General features: G+C 40.2%; 1 protein-coding gene and 1 pseudogene across 1 annotated transcript in view; both read right to left on the bottom strand.

Annotated features, from left to right (window-relative positions):
- Positions 1–469, bottom strand: part of AK5 (adenylate kinase 5) — a 318,482-nt gene extending 318,013 nt beyond the window's left edge. The window contains exon 1 of the mRNA XM_010591179.2: positions 182–469. Coding sequence (XP_010589481.1) covers positions 182–241 — 60 coding nt within the window. The 5' untranslated portion in view covers positions 242–469. The remainder of the gene's footprint in view (positions 1–181) is intronic.
- Positions 470–15,743: 15,274 nt separating this feature from the next.
- Positions 15,744–16,494, bottom strand: LOC111751007 (DNA-directed RNA polymerase III subunit RPC6-like; annotated as a pseudogene).
- Between the last annotated feature and the right edge of the window lie 2,111 nt (positions 16,495–18,605).

The raw sequence follows: 18,605 nt of genomic DNA, 5'->3' as shown, positions 1-18,605 counted from the left end.
GTGGGAAAGGTGGCCACCCCCGGGTAAGCGGAGGAGTGAGTTCCTGCAAGCCCCATTCACTTCCATGCCCCGCGTGAGGAAGGTGAGACGGGGCGCGGCTTCTCACCCGGAATCCCAGAGACGCCCTTCCCTCGACTCTTCCGACGGTCTCCCGACCCTCTCCTAGCCCTTAGCACCCTACCTCGAAAAGCTGAGGGATTTCTCTCCGGGTCAGATACTCCTTGGCATCGTTGGTATTCATGGCTATGCGGAGCGTGCTTTTGGACGCGAGGGAGGGTGCTCCTGGGCTGCGGCGACCTGGGTCGGGGTTGGCTGGGCTCACGGTGAGCACGCGTGCAGCCCTCCCGCTCACCCGCACTCTCGCTCAGTCTTCTGTCTGTGCAAAAATTAGGGCCCTCTGAGTCTCTCCCCACGGAACGTGGTCTCCGCGCTCCCGCCGCCCCCGCCTCGGTGCAGGTCCCGGCGCGGAGCTGCGGCTCCAACCAGCGGCGCAGCGGCTCCCCCGGATCCCAAACAGCGCGGACGCCAGGGGAGGGGCTGGGGGCGGGAAGGAGGGCGGGCAGTGCAGCCGACGCAAGGCAGCAGCCAGCCCGCCTCTCCCCCAGCGACGCGCGCTCCGCGCTTCTTGGAGCTGGGTCTGCAGCTGCCGCCAGTCACGCTGCGCGGGCGGGCGCGGGGTGCGGAGGTGGGGACGGGCGCGCGCGGGGGACACGCAGTCAAACCTCTCGGTGGGGCGCCGCCGCTAGAACGGGGAGCTTCCCTCCGCGCACCGCCCTCGGGACGCAGCGATCCGGGACCAGGTGGCCGAGGGAGTAGGGTAGGGGTCTCTTGGAACCTGCTACCCTTTGCTTCTTCCGACTTTGTGTGTACACACACGCATGCACACACACGGTTACCCTCGCGTCGGTCAGCAAACTTAACAGTCACACAATTTATCATTTACTCCTAAGGTTACCGGATCTTTCATGATAGAGAGCTGGGAGTAAGGAGAACGGGGTATTTGTGCTGTGGAATCCAGGCCCTGCAAAATAATTTCTAGTTCTGAGATCTCTCTATCCTTCAGGAAAGTTTTGCTAGTTGCTTTCAATTTTTTTCCCCTGTGTTGTTGTTATGTGTTGTTCAGTCAGTTCCGACTCATAGCGACCCTTATGTACAACAGAAGGAAACACTGCCCGGTCCTGTGCCATCCTCACAATCCTCCTTATGGATGAGGCCATTGTTGCAGCCACTGTGTCAATCCATCTCGCTGAGGGTCTCTTTTTTTTTTTTTTTTGCTGACCCTCCTCTTTATCAAGTATGATGTTCTTCTCCAGGGACTGGCCCTCCTGATAACATGTCCAAAGTATATGACACTTAGTCTGTCATCCTTGCTTCTAAGGAGCATTCTGGTTGTACTTCTTCCAAGACAGATTTGTTCATTCTTTTGGCAGTCCATAGAATATTCCATATTCTTTGCCAACACCGTAATTCAAAGGCATTGATTCTTCTTTGGTATTCCTTATTCCTTGTCCAGCTTTTGCATGTATATGAAATGATTGAAAACACCTTGGCTTGGGGCAGGCGTACCTTAATCTTCAAGGTAACATCTTTGCTTTTCAGCACTTTAAAGAGGCCCTTTGCTGCAGATTTGCCCAATCCAACGCATCCTTTGATTTGACTGCTGCTTTCATGGGTGTTGATTGGGAATTGAAGTAGAGTGAGATCTTTGACAACTTTAATCTTTTCTCCGTTTATCATGATGTCGCTTATTGGTCCAGTTGTGAGGATTTTGTTTTGTTTTGTTTATGTAACCCATACTGAAGGCTAAGGTCTTTGATCTTCATCAGTAAGTGCTTCAAGTCCTCTTCACTTTGAGTGAGCAAGGTTGTATCATCTGCATAATGCAGGTTGTGAAAGAGCCTTCCTCTAATCCTGATGCCACATTCTTCTTCACATAGTCCAGCTTTTCAGATTATTGGCTCAGCATACAGACTGAATAAATATGGTGAAAGAATACAACCCTGGTGCACACCTTTCCTGACTTTAAACCATGAAGCATGCCCTTGTTCTGTTGGAACAACTGCCTTTTGGTCTGTGTACAAATTCCTCAGGAGCACAATTAAGTGTTATGGAATTCAAGTTCTTCACTATGTTATCCATAATTTGTTATGATCCACACAGTCAAATGCTTTTGCACAGTCAATAAAATACAAGTAAACATCTTTTTAGTCTTCTCTGCTTTGAGCCAGGATCCACCTGACATCAGCAATGATATCCCTGGGTCCATGTCCTCTTCTGAATCTGGTTTCAATTTCTGGCAGTTCCCTGTCAATATACTGCTGCAGCCAGTTTTGAATGATCTTCAGCCAAATTTTACTTGTGTGTGATACTAATTATATTGCTTGATAATTTCCACATTTGGTTGGATCACCCTTCTTGGGAATAGGCATAAATATAGTTCTTTTCCTGTCAGTTGGCCAGGTAGGGGTCTCCCAAATTTCTTGGCGTAGACTAATGAGTGCTTTCAGTGCTGCATCCATTTGTTGAAGCATCTCAGTTGGTATTTCATCAATTCCTGAAGCCTTGTTTTTTGCTAATGCCTTCAATGCAACTTGAACCTCTTCCTTCAGTGCCGTTGGCTCCTGATGATATGCTACCTCCTGAAATGGTTGAACAGTGACCAAATCTGTTTGTGACCTCTGTAGGGGTCACAAATCCTTACAGGTGTCAGTATAAGGCCTTAAAGTGAGCTTGAAATCTTCATTAACAGAAGGATCGATAAGTGGTCAACTAGTTAGTTATCTCTATGGATAGGAATGGGAGGTGGAGTTGAGAAATGGGTGGCGGTGGTGGAAGCCTGTTGCTGTTGTCACATGCCCTTGTGTAGATGTTGACTCATAGCGATCCCATGTGACCTAGTAGGACTGCCCCATAGGGTTTCCTAGACTGTAAAGTTTAAGGGAGCAAATCGCCAGGTCTCTTCCACAAAGCTGCTGGGTGGGTTCCAACTGCCAACTTTCTGGTTGGCAGCCAAGCACTTAATATTTGTGCTACTAGGGCTCCCTAGTGGAGGGTTAACCAACAACAACAACAATAAAAAACCAAACCTGTTGCCATTGAGTCAATTCTGACTTATAGTGACCCTGTAGGACAGAATAGAACAGCCCCATAGGGTTTCCAAGGAGTGGCTCGTGGATTTGAACTGCTGATCTGTTAGTAGGTAAGCTCTTAATCACTGCACCACCAGGGCTCCTGGTGGGGGCTCCTGGTGGAAGGGTACAGACTACTTAAATTGGGCAAGTGCTTGGTAGGTGGTGGGGGGGTGGGCATCACTCATTAGAGCTGAAGAGTATGCAGTTAGTGGACTGTGGGCCATCCGATCACCCCAGGATGACTGTGGGTGGGTGAGCTAAGGCAGTGTTAACTGAGCTCTTTCCTGTTATGGACTTCTGTCAAGATGTACCCACTCTCATCCTAGCCCCTAAGGTGACTCATTTTCCCCATTAAGATATCCTTTCATTTCTTATTTGTGAGATGGTCCATGTTTGTGAGAATGTGGTCTCGAACAATGTGCAAGACCTGAAACTGTGGAAGTGGGTGCATGAGAGGAAACTAGGTTCTTGGCATCTGGGGTCTGGCCAGAGAGAGAACACAGACTGCAACTGCTTCAAAAAACAAATGTCTGAATGTTCACTTCAAGTTCTGTTTTGCAGCCCTTTTCTTGGTTCTATTTCTTGTCACACAAGCAACTGCTATTCAAGCCTTGATTATAGTTGTTTTACCTGAGAGAAGGAACTTAAGAATTAATTCATTTACTTTAGTGAAGTAACTGAATTTTTCTGAACACTTATGAAACCATATGCCATATGGTAGTCTTAAACAAGCAGGTATTTCAGTTCCATGGGTATTGATTTCTGCCTTAAGAATATGCTACACCACTTAGAGTTCCAGCTTCCGACATTTCTTTACCTTATTTAGGGTCAGGCTACGGCAGTAGTGAAAGCACTGCCTCTTCACTACAGCGACAATGCTTGGAAAGAACTGAGATCCGTAGCATGAAGGCCTACTTTGTGAGCAGGCAGAGCTGAGGTAAGCCGCCCGTTACTGAAGAGGCCACTTTCTGCAGAATTTTTCAAGGTCATTCTTTATAGCAAGAATCTGGCACAGCACAGCTCACATCTCTCCTCTTCTGGTCCCAGTCTTTGAATAGATGCATGCTTCTAGGTCTACTATAGTGTTAACTGTTCAAGTGATGGGTAACTTGCTTGTACAAAGAAAGTGGACAAAGAAAACTCCATTACACTAAACATTCTTGATAGCCTGCAAACTGTAATAAATGGAGATATGGCAAGTTTCCAGCAGTTATCCTTAGGTGCTGACGATCAGTGCTTTTTTGGTGTGCTTTTTGGAGAAAGATGTGTGAAAGAGGCAAGATGTTAATAATTACTTCTGCAAAGGGAGTGTGGCCTTGTAGGAAAAGGCTGTGTAAGGGAAGTGTAGTGCTTAAAAGATCCCTGGATGGTACAAACAGTTTGCACTTGACTACTAACCTTGAAGACTCAAATCCACCCATTGGCACCGTGAAAGAAAGGTCTGACAATCTGCTTCCATAAAGATTACAGCCATGAAAACCCTATGGAACAATTATACCCTGTAACACATGGGAACGCCATGAGTCAGAATTGACACGACAGCAACAGGAAAAAAAAGAGCTTAAAAAGCAGGTTGATAGTTCAAAAGAAAGAACAAGAAACACCAAATGTACAGTTGTCATGGGAAAGCTGGCTCGCCATTTCCAGTGCTGAAATTCTTATCCCTGTTTCAGTTTCCAAGAGTTATAAAGGGCTCATGAGACTTTGCCCTTTGTTTACTCAGGGATGCATTCCTATGGGAAAGAATGGAGAAATCCAACAAATTAAAATGATTACTATATGTCAGGTGTCTCTAAATGAAATTTCTTCTGCTCCTACTTTCAGAGCATGCAAAGTTCTGAGAGAGGCCAATAAACAAGACAGACATGATCCCTGCAGAAAAGAAACGTACACTCTTCAGGCAAGTGGGCAGATGCACAATAAGCAAATGAAATATATAAACATCATCGAATAGGGCAGATAAGCAACAGACAAATACTTAAAAAAAAAAGACATAGTAATAGCAAGAATATATCAGATTGTGATAAGAAATGATAAACCAAAAACAAAACCAAACCCTGTAGGACAGAGTAGAACTGCCTCATAGAGTTTCCAAGGAGCACCCAGTGGATTAGTACTGCTGACCTTTTGGTTAGCAGCTGTAGCTCTTAACCACTACTCCACCAGGGTTTCCAAGAAATGATAAGATCATGAAAATCAAAGAGTTAACTCTGTTGATTTGAAGCAAGGAGGCAAAGGAGACAAAGGGTCCAGACCTGTTTGTTGGGAGTGGTGGAGGAAGTGGGAATGGGGTTAACCACTGAGAAGATGACTAGGCCTTTACAAAGGACCAGACATTCTTGAGGAGGAGGCTCTCAGTGGGAGTATCCCCTGGGACATCCCTAGAGAGAGCTCACAGCTGACACAGAGACTAAGCCTCTGCAAAAGACCAAGCTTACTCAATATTACTGAAGTATCTACAAGCAGTGACCATTTGTCCCATTCATGTACAGAAGGTTTAAAGGGCTCTATACCACGACCATGTTCCCCAAGCCCTACAGGGACAGTTGAAGCCCATGTTTACCTCCTCATCAAATTCTAACAGGTATTTATGCCATCTATAATTTAACTGGGGCCAGTTTAATTTATACCGATAAGGTGCAGAATATATATCATGTTTCAGTTCCCTCCCCAGGAGGGATGCCTAATGGGATCAGCTATAGACTCTGGTCTAGTCCATAAAAAAAATTTTGCTGAGTTTGTTATGAGTAAGGCACTGTGCTAAGCCTTTCACCTGAAGCATATTGCATATTTATACATGTATCATCTTATTTAATTTAATTCTTAAATCAACCCTGTGAGGTATGTATTATTCTCATTATGTAGATAACTTAGACTCAGAGAACCTAATTTCACTAATAGGAGTCTTTTGTCAGTCCAACTGCGAAGCTGTACCATTTAATCCCTGTGCACATTTCACCCTCTAGAACATCAACATACTGATGCCTTACATTTGTCTATTGCTTTCAAGTTTACAGAGGCCCTTCTTTGTACCCTTCAGTTTTTTCCAAGAAACTTTCAATATTTTTCTTCCTCCCTTCCTTTCTTTATTCTTCATTCCTTTCTTCTTCTTCTCCTTCCCCTTCCCCTTTCCCTTCTCCTTCTTCCCCCTCCCCTTCTTCTTCACCCTTCTTCTTCCCCTTCCCCTTCCCCTCCTCCTCCTCCTCCTCCTCCTCCTCCTTCTTCTCCATCTCCTTCTCCTCCTTCTGTTTTTAGCAGATGTTATTTCTGTACTTGGGAGGGGGAGTGTTATTTAAAACACAAGCAACAATAACAAAACATGTAGAGCACCAAATTCATTTCAAGGAATTTTCCAATTGTTCAAGGTCCTTTTCTTTGAAAAGTTCTTGCTTGGTTCAGAGGTTGAACAGGCAACACAACATTCCTATTTATTGAAGTTTTGAGTGTTGAATTTCTTTCATTCAACACTATAAGCAATATTTCCCTTCTAATTATTCTGTTTTCTTCACTAATTGACAACCCACTGGACCATTTGTATATGCTGAAGCAATTTGTAAGCATTTTGTTTACCCAGAAAAATATTATTTATGTGAGACCTTCCATTGTTGTTGTTGTTGTTAGGTGCCGATGAGTCCGTTCCAACTCATAGTGACCCTATGTACAACAGAAAGAAATGCTGCCCAGTCCTGTTCCATCCTCACCATTGTTGCTATGTTTGTGCCCATTGTTGTAACCACTATGTCAGTCCATCTCATTGAGGGTTTTCATCTTTTTTGCTGACCCTCTACTTCACCAAGTTCTTCTCCAAGGACTGGTCCCTCCTGATAACATGTCCAAAGTACGTGAGATGAAGCCTTGCCATCCTCACTTCGAAGCAGCATTCTGGCTGTACTTCTTCTAAGACATATTTGTTTGTTTTTCTGGCAGTCCATGGTATATTCAGTATTCTTCACCAACACCGTAATTAAAATGCATCAGTTCTTCTTTGGTCTTCTTTATTCATTTTCCAGCTTTCACATGTATATGAGGCTACTGAAAATACCATGGCTTGGGTCAGGTGCACCTTAGTTTTCTAGGTGACATCTTTGCTTTTTAACACTTTAAAGAGCTCTTTTGCAGCAGATTTGCCTAATGCGATATGTTGTTTGATTTTTTGACTGCTTCCTCCATGGGCATTCATTGTGGATCCAAGTAAAATGAAATCCTGACAACTTCAATATTTTCTCTGAGACCGTTCGTATGTTTGTATATATTGTCCTGGTAGATATGCCCTTGTTTGCATACTTCCATCCTAGAAGACTTTTCTGAGACTTTTGTTTTTTGTCAGTGTGGACAGTACACACTGGTCTGTGAAATCTTGAGTAAACAGAAGCTGATATGATGGTGTGTAACATAATTCTTCAGCCAAAGCTGAGCTTCCCTATGCTCTATTTCTTTACCCCACATTGGCTGAGTACTTCAGCCAGTTGCTTGAATTATGGATCTCAAAGACCACTAAGAATTTTTGGGTTAAAGTTAAGATGCTAAAAACTCTTTCATGATATTTGAGAAGACTAGCGAAATTTCTAAGTCAAATAACTTATATACTAAGAATACCTAAGATTTGGAGAAATATATCTGTCCGTCCATCTATTCATTCATTAATCAGTGCATTCATTATCAAACATTTATGAAATAACCTTCTGTTTTCCAGGCCCTATGTTTGGAGCTGAGAATACAAAGAGTAAGACTCAAGGGTTTCACTGTGTAGCAGGGAGAGATGGGCATGTAGTAATTAAATATAGATAAATGCTATAATACAGTTAATACAATTCAGTAATACGATAGACGTAGATATGTGGAGGAGGGTTGTTACGGTGGGGACACAAAGGTAACATGTATATGATAAAAAAAAAAAAGCACTTAACAGAAAATTTTAAAACACTCTCTTTCCAATCTTTTTCACCACTCAGAAAACTTTTTCTTCCAGCTTTTTCTCCCAGATACATAGCTTAGCATAAACATCATAATAACTGGAGCAATACACATTTCCACGCTCTACATAACCTCCTTTTTAATGGCTTTGTAATAGTTCATTACAAAGCTTTGACATAGTGAACTTACCACTTTGTTCTATGGCTAGATGTTTTGGTTGCTTCTACCATTAAGCTGTTACAAACAAATCTGAGATGAAGACCTATGTTTGTATTTTTTTTTCCAAATTTTTAAATTATGCCTTCAAATAAGTCTCCCAAAGTGGGCTTACTAGATAAAATGGGAAACATATTTTGTGTTTATTGGTTAATTTGTCAAATTTTCATAAGGATCTAATCTATGTATAGTGCCATGGCAATATTTGAATGGATGAGAGTTCCAATTTTACTATGCCCTCACTAATGAGGAATTATATTTTTTATTCTTAACTTCATCTTAATAGATAAAAGTTGTTGCTGTGTGCCATCAAATCAATTTCAAATGATCACAACCCTATAAAAAAGAGTAGAACTGCCCCGTAGGGTTTCCAAGACTGCAACCTTTACGGAGGCAGACTGCCACATCTTTCCTCCTTGAAGTAACTGGTGGGTTCAAACTACCAGCATTTCAGTAAGCAGCCAAGCACTTGACCACTGCACCACCAGGTCTCTTATATGTAATAAAGGACTCAAATACATAAAGAACTCCTATACATCAATAAGAAAAAGACAATACAATAGAAATATAGGCAAAAGGCTTGAGCAGAAACTTCACAAAAAAGGGTATCTAAATGACTAATGAAATGACTAATAAACTTTATTAATCATCAGAAAAATGCAAATTAAAACCACCATGAGATGCTACTATACTTCTGTCAGGATGGTTACATTGAAAACCTGTAAATACCAAGTGTTAGTGAGACAGTGGAGAATCCGAACTCACATACACGACTGAGAGAGTGTAAACTTGTTCAATTACTTTGGAAAACTTTGTAAATAGCTAGAAAAACTGAATACATGCGTATGTATATTAGCCAAAAGATACATACTAAAATCTTCATAGAAGCACTGTTTGAAATAGCCCCAAGCTGGAAACTACTCAAATGTTCATTAACAGAATAATACATAAATAAATTGTGGTTTATTCACAAAATACTAAGCAATGAGACTCAATAGCCTACAAATGCATGTAACGATATGCATGAATCTCACAAATATAACATTGAGCAAGCTTCAGACACAGAAGATGCGGACTACATCATACCATTTATATAAAGTACAAGAACAGGCTAAACTAATCTATGCCGTTAGATGTCATGGCAGGGTTACCCTTAGGGGAGTGGAGTGACCGACAGGGAGCTCAATGGGAGGTTTGGGGGTACAGCTTATATCCTGTTCCTTGATCTGAGTGCAGGTTACACAGGTATGTTCATTTTGTGAAAACTCATTCAGCTGTATAAATAGGACATGTACATTTTCTGTATGCATATTATACTTCATAGTTATATATTAAAAAGTAAGAATTGTGAAGTAGAGGATTCAAACCCAAGATCATCTCACCCTTCAATTTCATGCACTCCTAACTGCTCCATGCTACTTTACCATTTATTAAGCAGATCTCAGAGTGAACTTGCAACCCATGGCTCCTTGCTTGGGCCTTTATTATTGCATGTAGAGTCAAATTGCTGCTATAGACACTGTATAGTTTGTACGCAAAAGTTTGTTTACAGATCAGTCAGCCCCTCACAGGCAGGCACCATATCCCAGAAATCTTTGTACTCCCAGTGCTTTTGACAAATGCCTAATCCAAAACAGGTACACGTGAAAGCAGGCATGAAATATCTATACCTGGACCTATAGAATGCTTAGGGCTCAGCCAAAGAAATTTAGAAAATTACCTTAGCAAGAAAAGTAAATTTCTAATATTATTTAAAACAACTATATTGAAAACAACCTGAAAGTTAATGCCATTTCTGATTTATCTCAGAGAACATTTAGGTACTGAGAAAATCTAGCTCAAGCATGCTTTCTTAATGTTTAGAAATACCATGGCTTATAAATAAATGATCACAAAGAAAATGGCATTTAACAAATCACACAATGAAAATAATATTTAACAAGAATTCATGCAGTCTGCAAATACTTACTGAGCACCTACTATGTGCCAGGCATTGCTGGCCCTGCTGTGCTGCCAGGCACAAAGGTAAATAAGACACACTTACAGAGCACATATGTATAAGCGGAAGGCAATAAACAATAAAAAAAAAAAATATGTATGAGCGGAAGGCAATAAACAATAGATATCATAAATAAGCTTATGGTTGTTAGAAGGTGATGAATGCTATGGGGAAAGAAAGAGTAGAGGCTAGTTATATTTTTAAATAAGGTAGTCAGGGAAGGCCTTATTGAGAAGGTGACATTCAAACAAGGATTTGAAGAAGAGAAGGAGTTAGTCTTGACAATGTCTGGGAGAGCAGTCAGTTTAAATATTCTAAGGTAGGAGGATGCCTGTGTGACTGGACCAGGGTGAGGGAACAGAAGGGCAGAGATGAATAGGAGAAAATCACAGAGGACCTTGTAGACCACTGTAGGATCTTGGGCTTAGACTCTGAATGAAATGGGAAATTAGTGAAGAGTTTTGAGGCAAGACTAACATTATCTAATGTACATTTTACAAGGTCAGCTGGCTGTTGGTTTAGGACTAGGGAGGAGGTCAGATGGGGAGGAGGGCAGATGTAGGAGCAGGGAGAACAACTGGGAGGCTATTGTGGTTCAGGTGAGAGATTACAAAGGCATGAACTAAGGTGTTAGCAGTACAGGTAATGTGAACTGGTTAGATTCTAGATATATTTTGACGATAGAGCAGAATTTCTTGACAGATTGTATGTTGTGTATGAGAGAAAGAAAAAAAAATAAAGGATAACTTCATGGTTTTTGGCTTGAGGATAGTATGAAGGCTATTAACTAATTGGCCACAAGTAGCTTATGTCAAGTTACAAAAGTAGGCGCACAGTAAGGAACTCTGTGAGATCCAGAGGAACGACGAGAACACTTTGCTCGAAGTGGCCTGGCACATGATAGGCATACCTTCTGTTTACTGACCACATTTCGTTCCCAGTCATTGGCTGATAGTAGCCATTGAGCTCCAAAATTAACCTACAAGAGAGGAATTTCCACTTAGTTTTCAAGATATGTTTAGAACCTAATGATTTAGAATTTCAATGTTCACGCATCTGTAGTGGGAAATCTGTAATCCCTTCAAATTCAATCTTTATCAGTCAGCCTAACTTGGCTCAGATAAACATAAATAAGGAAGCAATCTGAACTCCAAGGAGCTTCTAAATTTCAAAGCTGCAGGTAAAATATATAGAGAAGCACTTTCATTTTGATTTAAATAAACCTTCTGACATATTCTTAGAAGTAAATGCATTTTTGAGTCTCATATAAGCCCGAGAGAAAAACAAACGTATGAGATCAATTTATTTTCTTAAATTGGTTTTTATAGAATACAGATAATACATCTGAGTTTTTTTAAATCATTATAGACATATAACAATTTTGTGAGCCTAGAGGCCTAAAGTTTGTAAATCACACACATGTATCAGAACTAGAATGCCCTTCCGAGTGTTTGCATTGCTTATTTTTGTCGCTTTACTATACGTCTCATGAACAATTAGTAATACATACATGAATCAGCCTAGGATGAGTAAATTTTAGTCTTCCCTCCCAAGGAATAAAATGTGTTGTTTTTCAACAGTCACAAGACATTCGTGTTGGTGTGCTAGAGATTTTTAAAACTTCCCAGTATTTACCATCTGCTATGGTTTTTATCTATTCCATTTAACCATACTTCCTCTATTAATTGTTCTCCTGCAGTACAATTATGAACATTCATGCTGTTTTTCTAATTAGATGCAATCATAAAACTGAAGATCTAATGGAGAAACATGAACAGTGATTAATTTAAAGTAAAAGAGGCCCTTTCCCCAAATAAATCAGTATGTTAGATTATGTAAAGGAAAACTGACACTAAATCATTTCTCCAATCATGTCACCCTCTGTGTAAAAATTTTAGTGGCTAACATTTTTTAATATTGTCTACACTGTCCAATCTGGTACCCCTAGCCACATGTGGTTATTTAAATTTAAATACATTAAAACTAAATAAAATTAAAACTCCTGTTTCTCAGTTGCATTTGCCACATTTCAAGTGGTCAATAGCCACAGGTGCCTAGTGGCTACCACGTTGAATACTGCAGACATAGCACATTTCTAACATCTCAGAAAGTTCTCCTGGAAAGTACTGGTCTAGGGAACAAATGGCAAATTTTTTGGCATGGAGTTCCAGGCCCTCTATAACCTCATTACTGTTTATCTTTCTAGTTATATCTTTCACTATATTACTTACATGTAACCCATGCATACCCAGCCTTCTAAACCATCATCTTCCCCAAATAGATCTTAGACTTCTTTTGTATTTGAGCCCTTACGTATTTGATTTCCTCAGTTTAAAATTAGTTTCCTCTATTTTTCACTTAGTGAAATATTCTCATGCCTTCAATGTTCCATTTAAATGCAAACTTCTCTATTAAACCCAGCCCCAAACCCCAGTGCCATCGAGTCAATTCCGACTCATAGCGACCCTATACCATCTTTATTCAGGTCAAAGGGATTTATGTAATTTCTTCCTTCTTCCTTTCTGGAGTGTTATTTGTACCTCTATCTCGCCATATACCTTATTTGTGTACATTTGTGTCTATCACCTGACCCAGCACCCAAAAGGTAAGTGCCTTCATAGTTACACCTCTCTGCTGCCTATCACAGTGTCATACATATAACAAATATGCAGAAATGATGATTTGAGTAATTTATGGCAAATTTGAATATTACTTTCTGTTTTTGTGGTTATTTGCAAAAATATTTGTGACTGTTTGATGGCAGTGGGTAATGGGTTATTGCTTGATGTGTTTTGAAGCTATAGATTTGTTTGCTCCATTATATTCTAGGACTATAACTTTCAAACCCCACTGACTAACCTTAGATAAGGTGGGAGAGGGGGAGACTAAGTACATCTAGTTATAGACCCAAGCATCTCTTTTTATGACTATAATTTGGTGCTTGCACATTTGAATTGCCTTTGCTTTTATCTCTTGTGCCTGTAGCTAGAAAACAGGATGCAATTTAAATCAATCAAGTAAATAGTGTCTACTAATCCCTGGTAATTGGTGCTAGGTGTCCCTCCCATCTAGCTGTCCCTGGTCACTGGTTTTGCAGAATCACAAGGACAAAAATAAAGGTTGTCATGACCTTGTTCAGCTTTTCTAAAAAATCGTTGGCCATTGCTATATTTCCATTATTTAAAACAAAGCAGAACTCTCATTATTTAGCCTATTTTGAAATTACAAGCTCCAAATGGATTCCCAGAGGCCATCACTCTTCTCAGCTCCAGAAAATACAGCACAATGCCATGGCATGTATCTTTTAAGGGAATTTCGAATTGTGCTCCCCTTGCCTTCCGCAAAATTTCCCTTTGTAATTTTCAGAAATTGGTAGGTGTTCCTTGTGAAGATTATTTTATGTTAATGAAATGATGGAAGTTCCAATGATGGCGTATTTTTATGAAAGGAGGAGGGAACATTTTTGTATTTCTCTGTTATGCTGAGTACCTATTTTCAAAGAAGGTGTTTCCTATTGTGGTCATGGCAGCCTCTTGGAGACAGTCATTCTGATTCTTTGGGCTTGACAGCTACCATTCAATGAGAGTGGAAAGAGAAAATATTCTTATGCTCACTTTGAAGATAAACGTTCATTAAATTCTCCTTAAATTGATTGTAACACTGAGGCAAAATGCGCATGGCCTCCCCAGATTAATTCTATTAACCAAAGATGATAATAATCAAGAGACAATATATCAGGGAGGACAGAGGATAGCCTTACTAGCTATATGATGTCCAAAAGTTACTAACCTCTTTGAGTCTTGGTTTTCTCTTTCATAAAAATGGGAATATTAATTTGTAACTCATTGGGCTATTGTGAGGGTTAATTGCGCAGGTAAGCACAGAGTTGTAATTTCACCTAATTCTTCTGCCTACAAATTCCAGTTCATTGCCTACTGAATTTCTTATTCTGTCATTTAAGACCCTGATCCTAATTATCCAGTACTCCCCCTCCCATGGAGCCCTGGTGGCCCAGTGGGTAAAATCTTGGCTGCTAACCGAAAGGTCAGCGGTTCAAATCCACCAGCTGCTCCTTGGAAACCCTATTGGGCAGTTCTACTCTGTCCTACAGGGTCACTATGAGTTGGAATCAACTCAGTGGCAATGGGTTTGGTTTGCCCTCCCCCACATTGTAAATTCAAATGAAACTGAATTGCCTCCTGTCCCTTGGATACACTTGTCACCTGATGCCTCCTTGCCTTTGCTCAGGCTTTTCTTTCTACTTGGAATACTTTTCCAATTCTGCATGTCTAAAATCCTTCTGCTTCAAGGCTCTTGATGAAATATTATCTTCTTCATAAAGACTTCCTATGTCTCATGAAATAGATGCTTGCCATAAAATTCTATAGCACTTTGTTCAGTCTTTTTTTTTAAAAAAAAATATATGTTTTTATGAGACAAGGTAGGTCCAGTACTAGAGTGAGAATGATAACTAATATCTTTGCATTGAGAATATTTTATTTGTGGCTTAACAGTCACTATTTGGGCTTGAAGAAAGTATGGTGGCACAATCTGACCTCTGAATTGAAAAAGAATTAATGGAGTGGTTAAGGGATGCGCCACTTTGGCCGTAACCAACGCCAGTCAGCCCTTGCTGCTCCTACTTCACCAATCTTACTTTCTCCTCATTGTCTTCAGAAAGCTCCTTTCGTGTTTTCAAGTAAATCAGAAATGGTAGTAATGAACCAGGCTTTAAAACTAGCTGATATAAATCCTTATGAACAACTTTTTTTTTCTTTTAATTTGACATCTTTAAGCTCTATTTGTAACTATGATTCTGGGCAAATATAGATTTATTGGTTTATTCTTCCTTGAACCATCCTTGAAATATGCTTAAAAAATATGAATAACTAGAGCTTCCAAATATTTTAATTATTGACGAAAGAACGGGTTTCACTGGTAATTTCATTTGCTTCATATGCCATTAGACCAATAAAACCAATAAATCAATAAAAATACTGAATTTTCATAAATAAGAAATATTTTCCATAGTAGCAGTTTGATACCCAGTGTTATAAAGTTTGGTTTTAAGGACTTTGAGGATACATAATGAATTAAACTATTCATTGCCAAAGTAACTTCCCTTTCTGTGCCTGGGCAAATATTAGTAAAGTTCATAGATCTCTATTAAAAGTCTAGCCTCTCTAAGTAAATACAACTTGATGATGACTATCATTACCTTGGAAACCCTGGTGGCTTAGTGGTTAAGTGCGACGGCTGCTAACCAACAGGTCAGCAGTTTGAATCTGCCAGGCGCTCCTTGGAAACTCTATCGGGCAGTTCTACTCTGTCCTATAGTGTCGCTATGAGTCGGAATCGACTGGACCGCAGTGGGTTTTTTTTGGTTGGGATCATCACCTTTGTGCATTTAAACCCTGGTGGTGTAGTGGTTAAGTGCTACGGCTGCTAACCAAAGGGTGGGCAGTTCGAATCTGCCAGGCGCTCCTCGGAAACTCTGCGGGGCAGTGCTATTCTGTTCTATAGGGTCACTATGAGTCAGAACTGATTGGACAGCACTGGGTTTGGTTTTTATCATCACCTTCATGGTGATCATTAACAGTCATGCAGGAACTAGAAGGTGCTGGACCAAACTAGTTGTCAGCCCTGTTTAGTTTGGTAGGCCCACCAATGCTGCCAATTGTACCTCCTTTGCAGCAATGGCCCTCATCTCCACTTTCCCATTAAAAACCAATGTGTACAAATGACTTCAGTGTCCTCTGTGAGCAATTCTACCTTACTGATCCCAATTCACAGATATGCTTTCATACTGTATGCAATGAAGCAAATGAGCTCTTTGTGTTTGCTTTCCTATATTATTTCTGCCTTGGTTGTTAGTTGAATTCAAATTCAAAATCTTGGTCATTTTATCATTCGCTATCATCCAAACTGTAGCAGACTGCATAGCATAAATACTTCTATCTCTTTCTTTTTTTTTTTTTTTGAGATTGCCACAGACTTAAGTTTGATAAGTTATTTACTCTCCAAGTTTTTTAGAATTTTTAAATTTTTATTAATGGCAAAAGATTTTGTATTGAGTATATCTGTTCCATATTTCCCAAATTCTCTAAGATTTGATATACTATTTTTCTTGTCTTTCTGTTCTCTCTAGATAACCAGCATTCTGAACTATTTTATTCTATAGAGAAGGCTTGTCTTATCCAAGCATTGCATGGACAACAGTCTGCTGATGGCCATGGCCCAATGCTGAATTTTTATAGAAGGCGTTTTATTTCAAAATACCTGATCCACGGTAGTGTGAGAAAACTGGTGATATAATTCTATAATCCTGTTTTTTGTTTCAACTATACCCACATCCATGAGTTGAATCTTCATCTTCACCTCAGCCATATGGTGCAGTTCCCTTCCTGGGCACCCTCTGAGAAGAGACAAAGTAGGTCTAATGGATGGTGAGATTAGTCCAACTGGGGAGTACTCATCCTTCTTTACTGGAACTTACCCCTTTATCGCTAGTGGTTAGGAAAACAGGCTCTGTTATCAGGTACCTTTGGTTTAAGATTTGCTTCATCATTTGCCTAATAATTTATTTGGAATAAATTATTTAATCTCTGTCCTCAATTTTCTCAACTGTATAATGGGAATAATGTCTTATGACAACATTGTGTTAAAAGGAATTTACACATTAAAAAGTGCTTAGAACAGAGCCTGTTACCACAGTAAGTGCTCCGTAAATAATAGCTGCCGTGATTATTGTTGCTGTTTTATATACATTTTATCTCTTTTACTTGACATGAGTGTAATTCAAGTCTGATTCATTCTGGTATCCCTCTGCCCCAAATAGTACACAATGCCTTATACATAAAAGGTACTCCAGAACTGCTTTATGAATTCAAAAAATAAGTGAAATATTTGCAATACATCAGACATGCCAGGAACTGAAGATTTAATACTGAACAATATCTTCAAGGTTCCTGCTGTCATGGGTTTTCATTCTATCAGTAAAGGCACAGGTCAAATAAGCAATAGCAATAAATGGCGACATTGCAATGGAGGAAGAACTGGAACATCTGGTAATAATTTGTTGGATGACTAGTATGAGGTAAGGCACTCCTTCTTCAGTGCTTCTGACTTCCCATGACTGAAAGTTTGAATGTGAGCACAGGGGAGAAGGAATCTCATCTCTCTCCTGTGGTGCCTTCCTCGTTGGAAAAAAGAATTCAGGCTGACAATTATGTAACCTCACTGCTATTACAGTACCACATGGCAACATCAAAAGGGTCCTAAAGAGACTGGGAAATCAATTCTATACATGATTATGGGCCACATATAGAAAAGATTCCACTGGTGTGTTCGTTGAACTGGGCAGGCTAGCGCCTTAAATTATTCTGGAACCAATAAGTTCACAGCTGACTTATAATCATTTCCCTTCATGTGATTTGAACTGTGAGTCACTTGTTCCACTGAAATTGTGGACACATTGGTGTATTTTTAACTTCTATGAGCCACTGTTCTAGAATAAAATGGAACAGAGATGCAGTATGCAATTGTCTAGGGGGAAATGGTGTAAAAGGTCTTGACTAGAGACCTATGTTTCCTATCTCCCAGGCTGTGATGAAGGGCTCCCAAGGCTGAGGCTTTCAGTCCATATTCCCCAGGGCTCCCTTCCCAGTCCAGAAGCAGAAGAAACAATTTACCAGTGTGAATCATTCCTCTGGGCTCCTATAGACCTTGGTTTAAGTGTCTGTCTCTCTCCTGGACCCTGTCTTATTTAACTTTGCAGCCCCCAAACCAAGCACTGGTGCCTAGGTCATAGTCAAGTCTGCACATTTGTTGAACCCATTTATCCATTCATTCACTTAATAGATATTTATTAAGCACATATTATATGCAAGAGCCTGTAGTAGGCATTGGGAATGCAGCAGAGAACAAAACAGACATAGTCCCTGCCCTCACAGAGTTTAATTTAGTGTGTAGATGTGTATGTTGGGGCACAGAGATGGGGGAATTCAGAATATAAAGTAGTAATTACACAAAAACTCCAACTACAATATCTATAAGTGCCCTGAAGGACTAGGAAATCCTGACCAAACTCTGATAATTAACTAGCAATACAAAGAACAACCACCAAAAAAGCCAAAATAAACCAGTTTCCATTGTGTTGATTTTGACTCATGGTGATCCCATCTGTTACGGGGTAAAACTGAGCTCCATAGCCTGTAATCTTTATAGATGCAGGTCTTTCTTCTGTGGTGCTGCTGGGTAGGTTCGAATTGACAACCTTATTTGGGCCGACTAGGGATCTTTTTTGTGTGTGTGCTTTAAATGAAAGTTTATAGCTCTAGTTGGTT

Source organism: Loxodonta africana, chromosome 3, assembly GCF_030014295.1.
Source record: "Loxodonta africana isolate mLoxAfr1 chromosome 3, mLoxAfr1.hap2, whole genome shotgun sequence".
Classification (NCBI taxonomy): domain Eukaryota; kingdom Metazoa; phylum Chordata; class Mammalia; order Proboscidea; family Elephantidae; genus Loxodonta; species Loxodonta africana.
The sequence above is the reverse complement of the archived record's forward strand: the minus strand, read 5'-3'. Positions and strand labels throughout refer to the sequence as shown.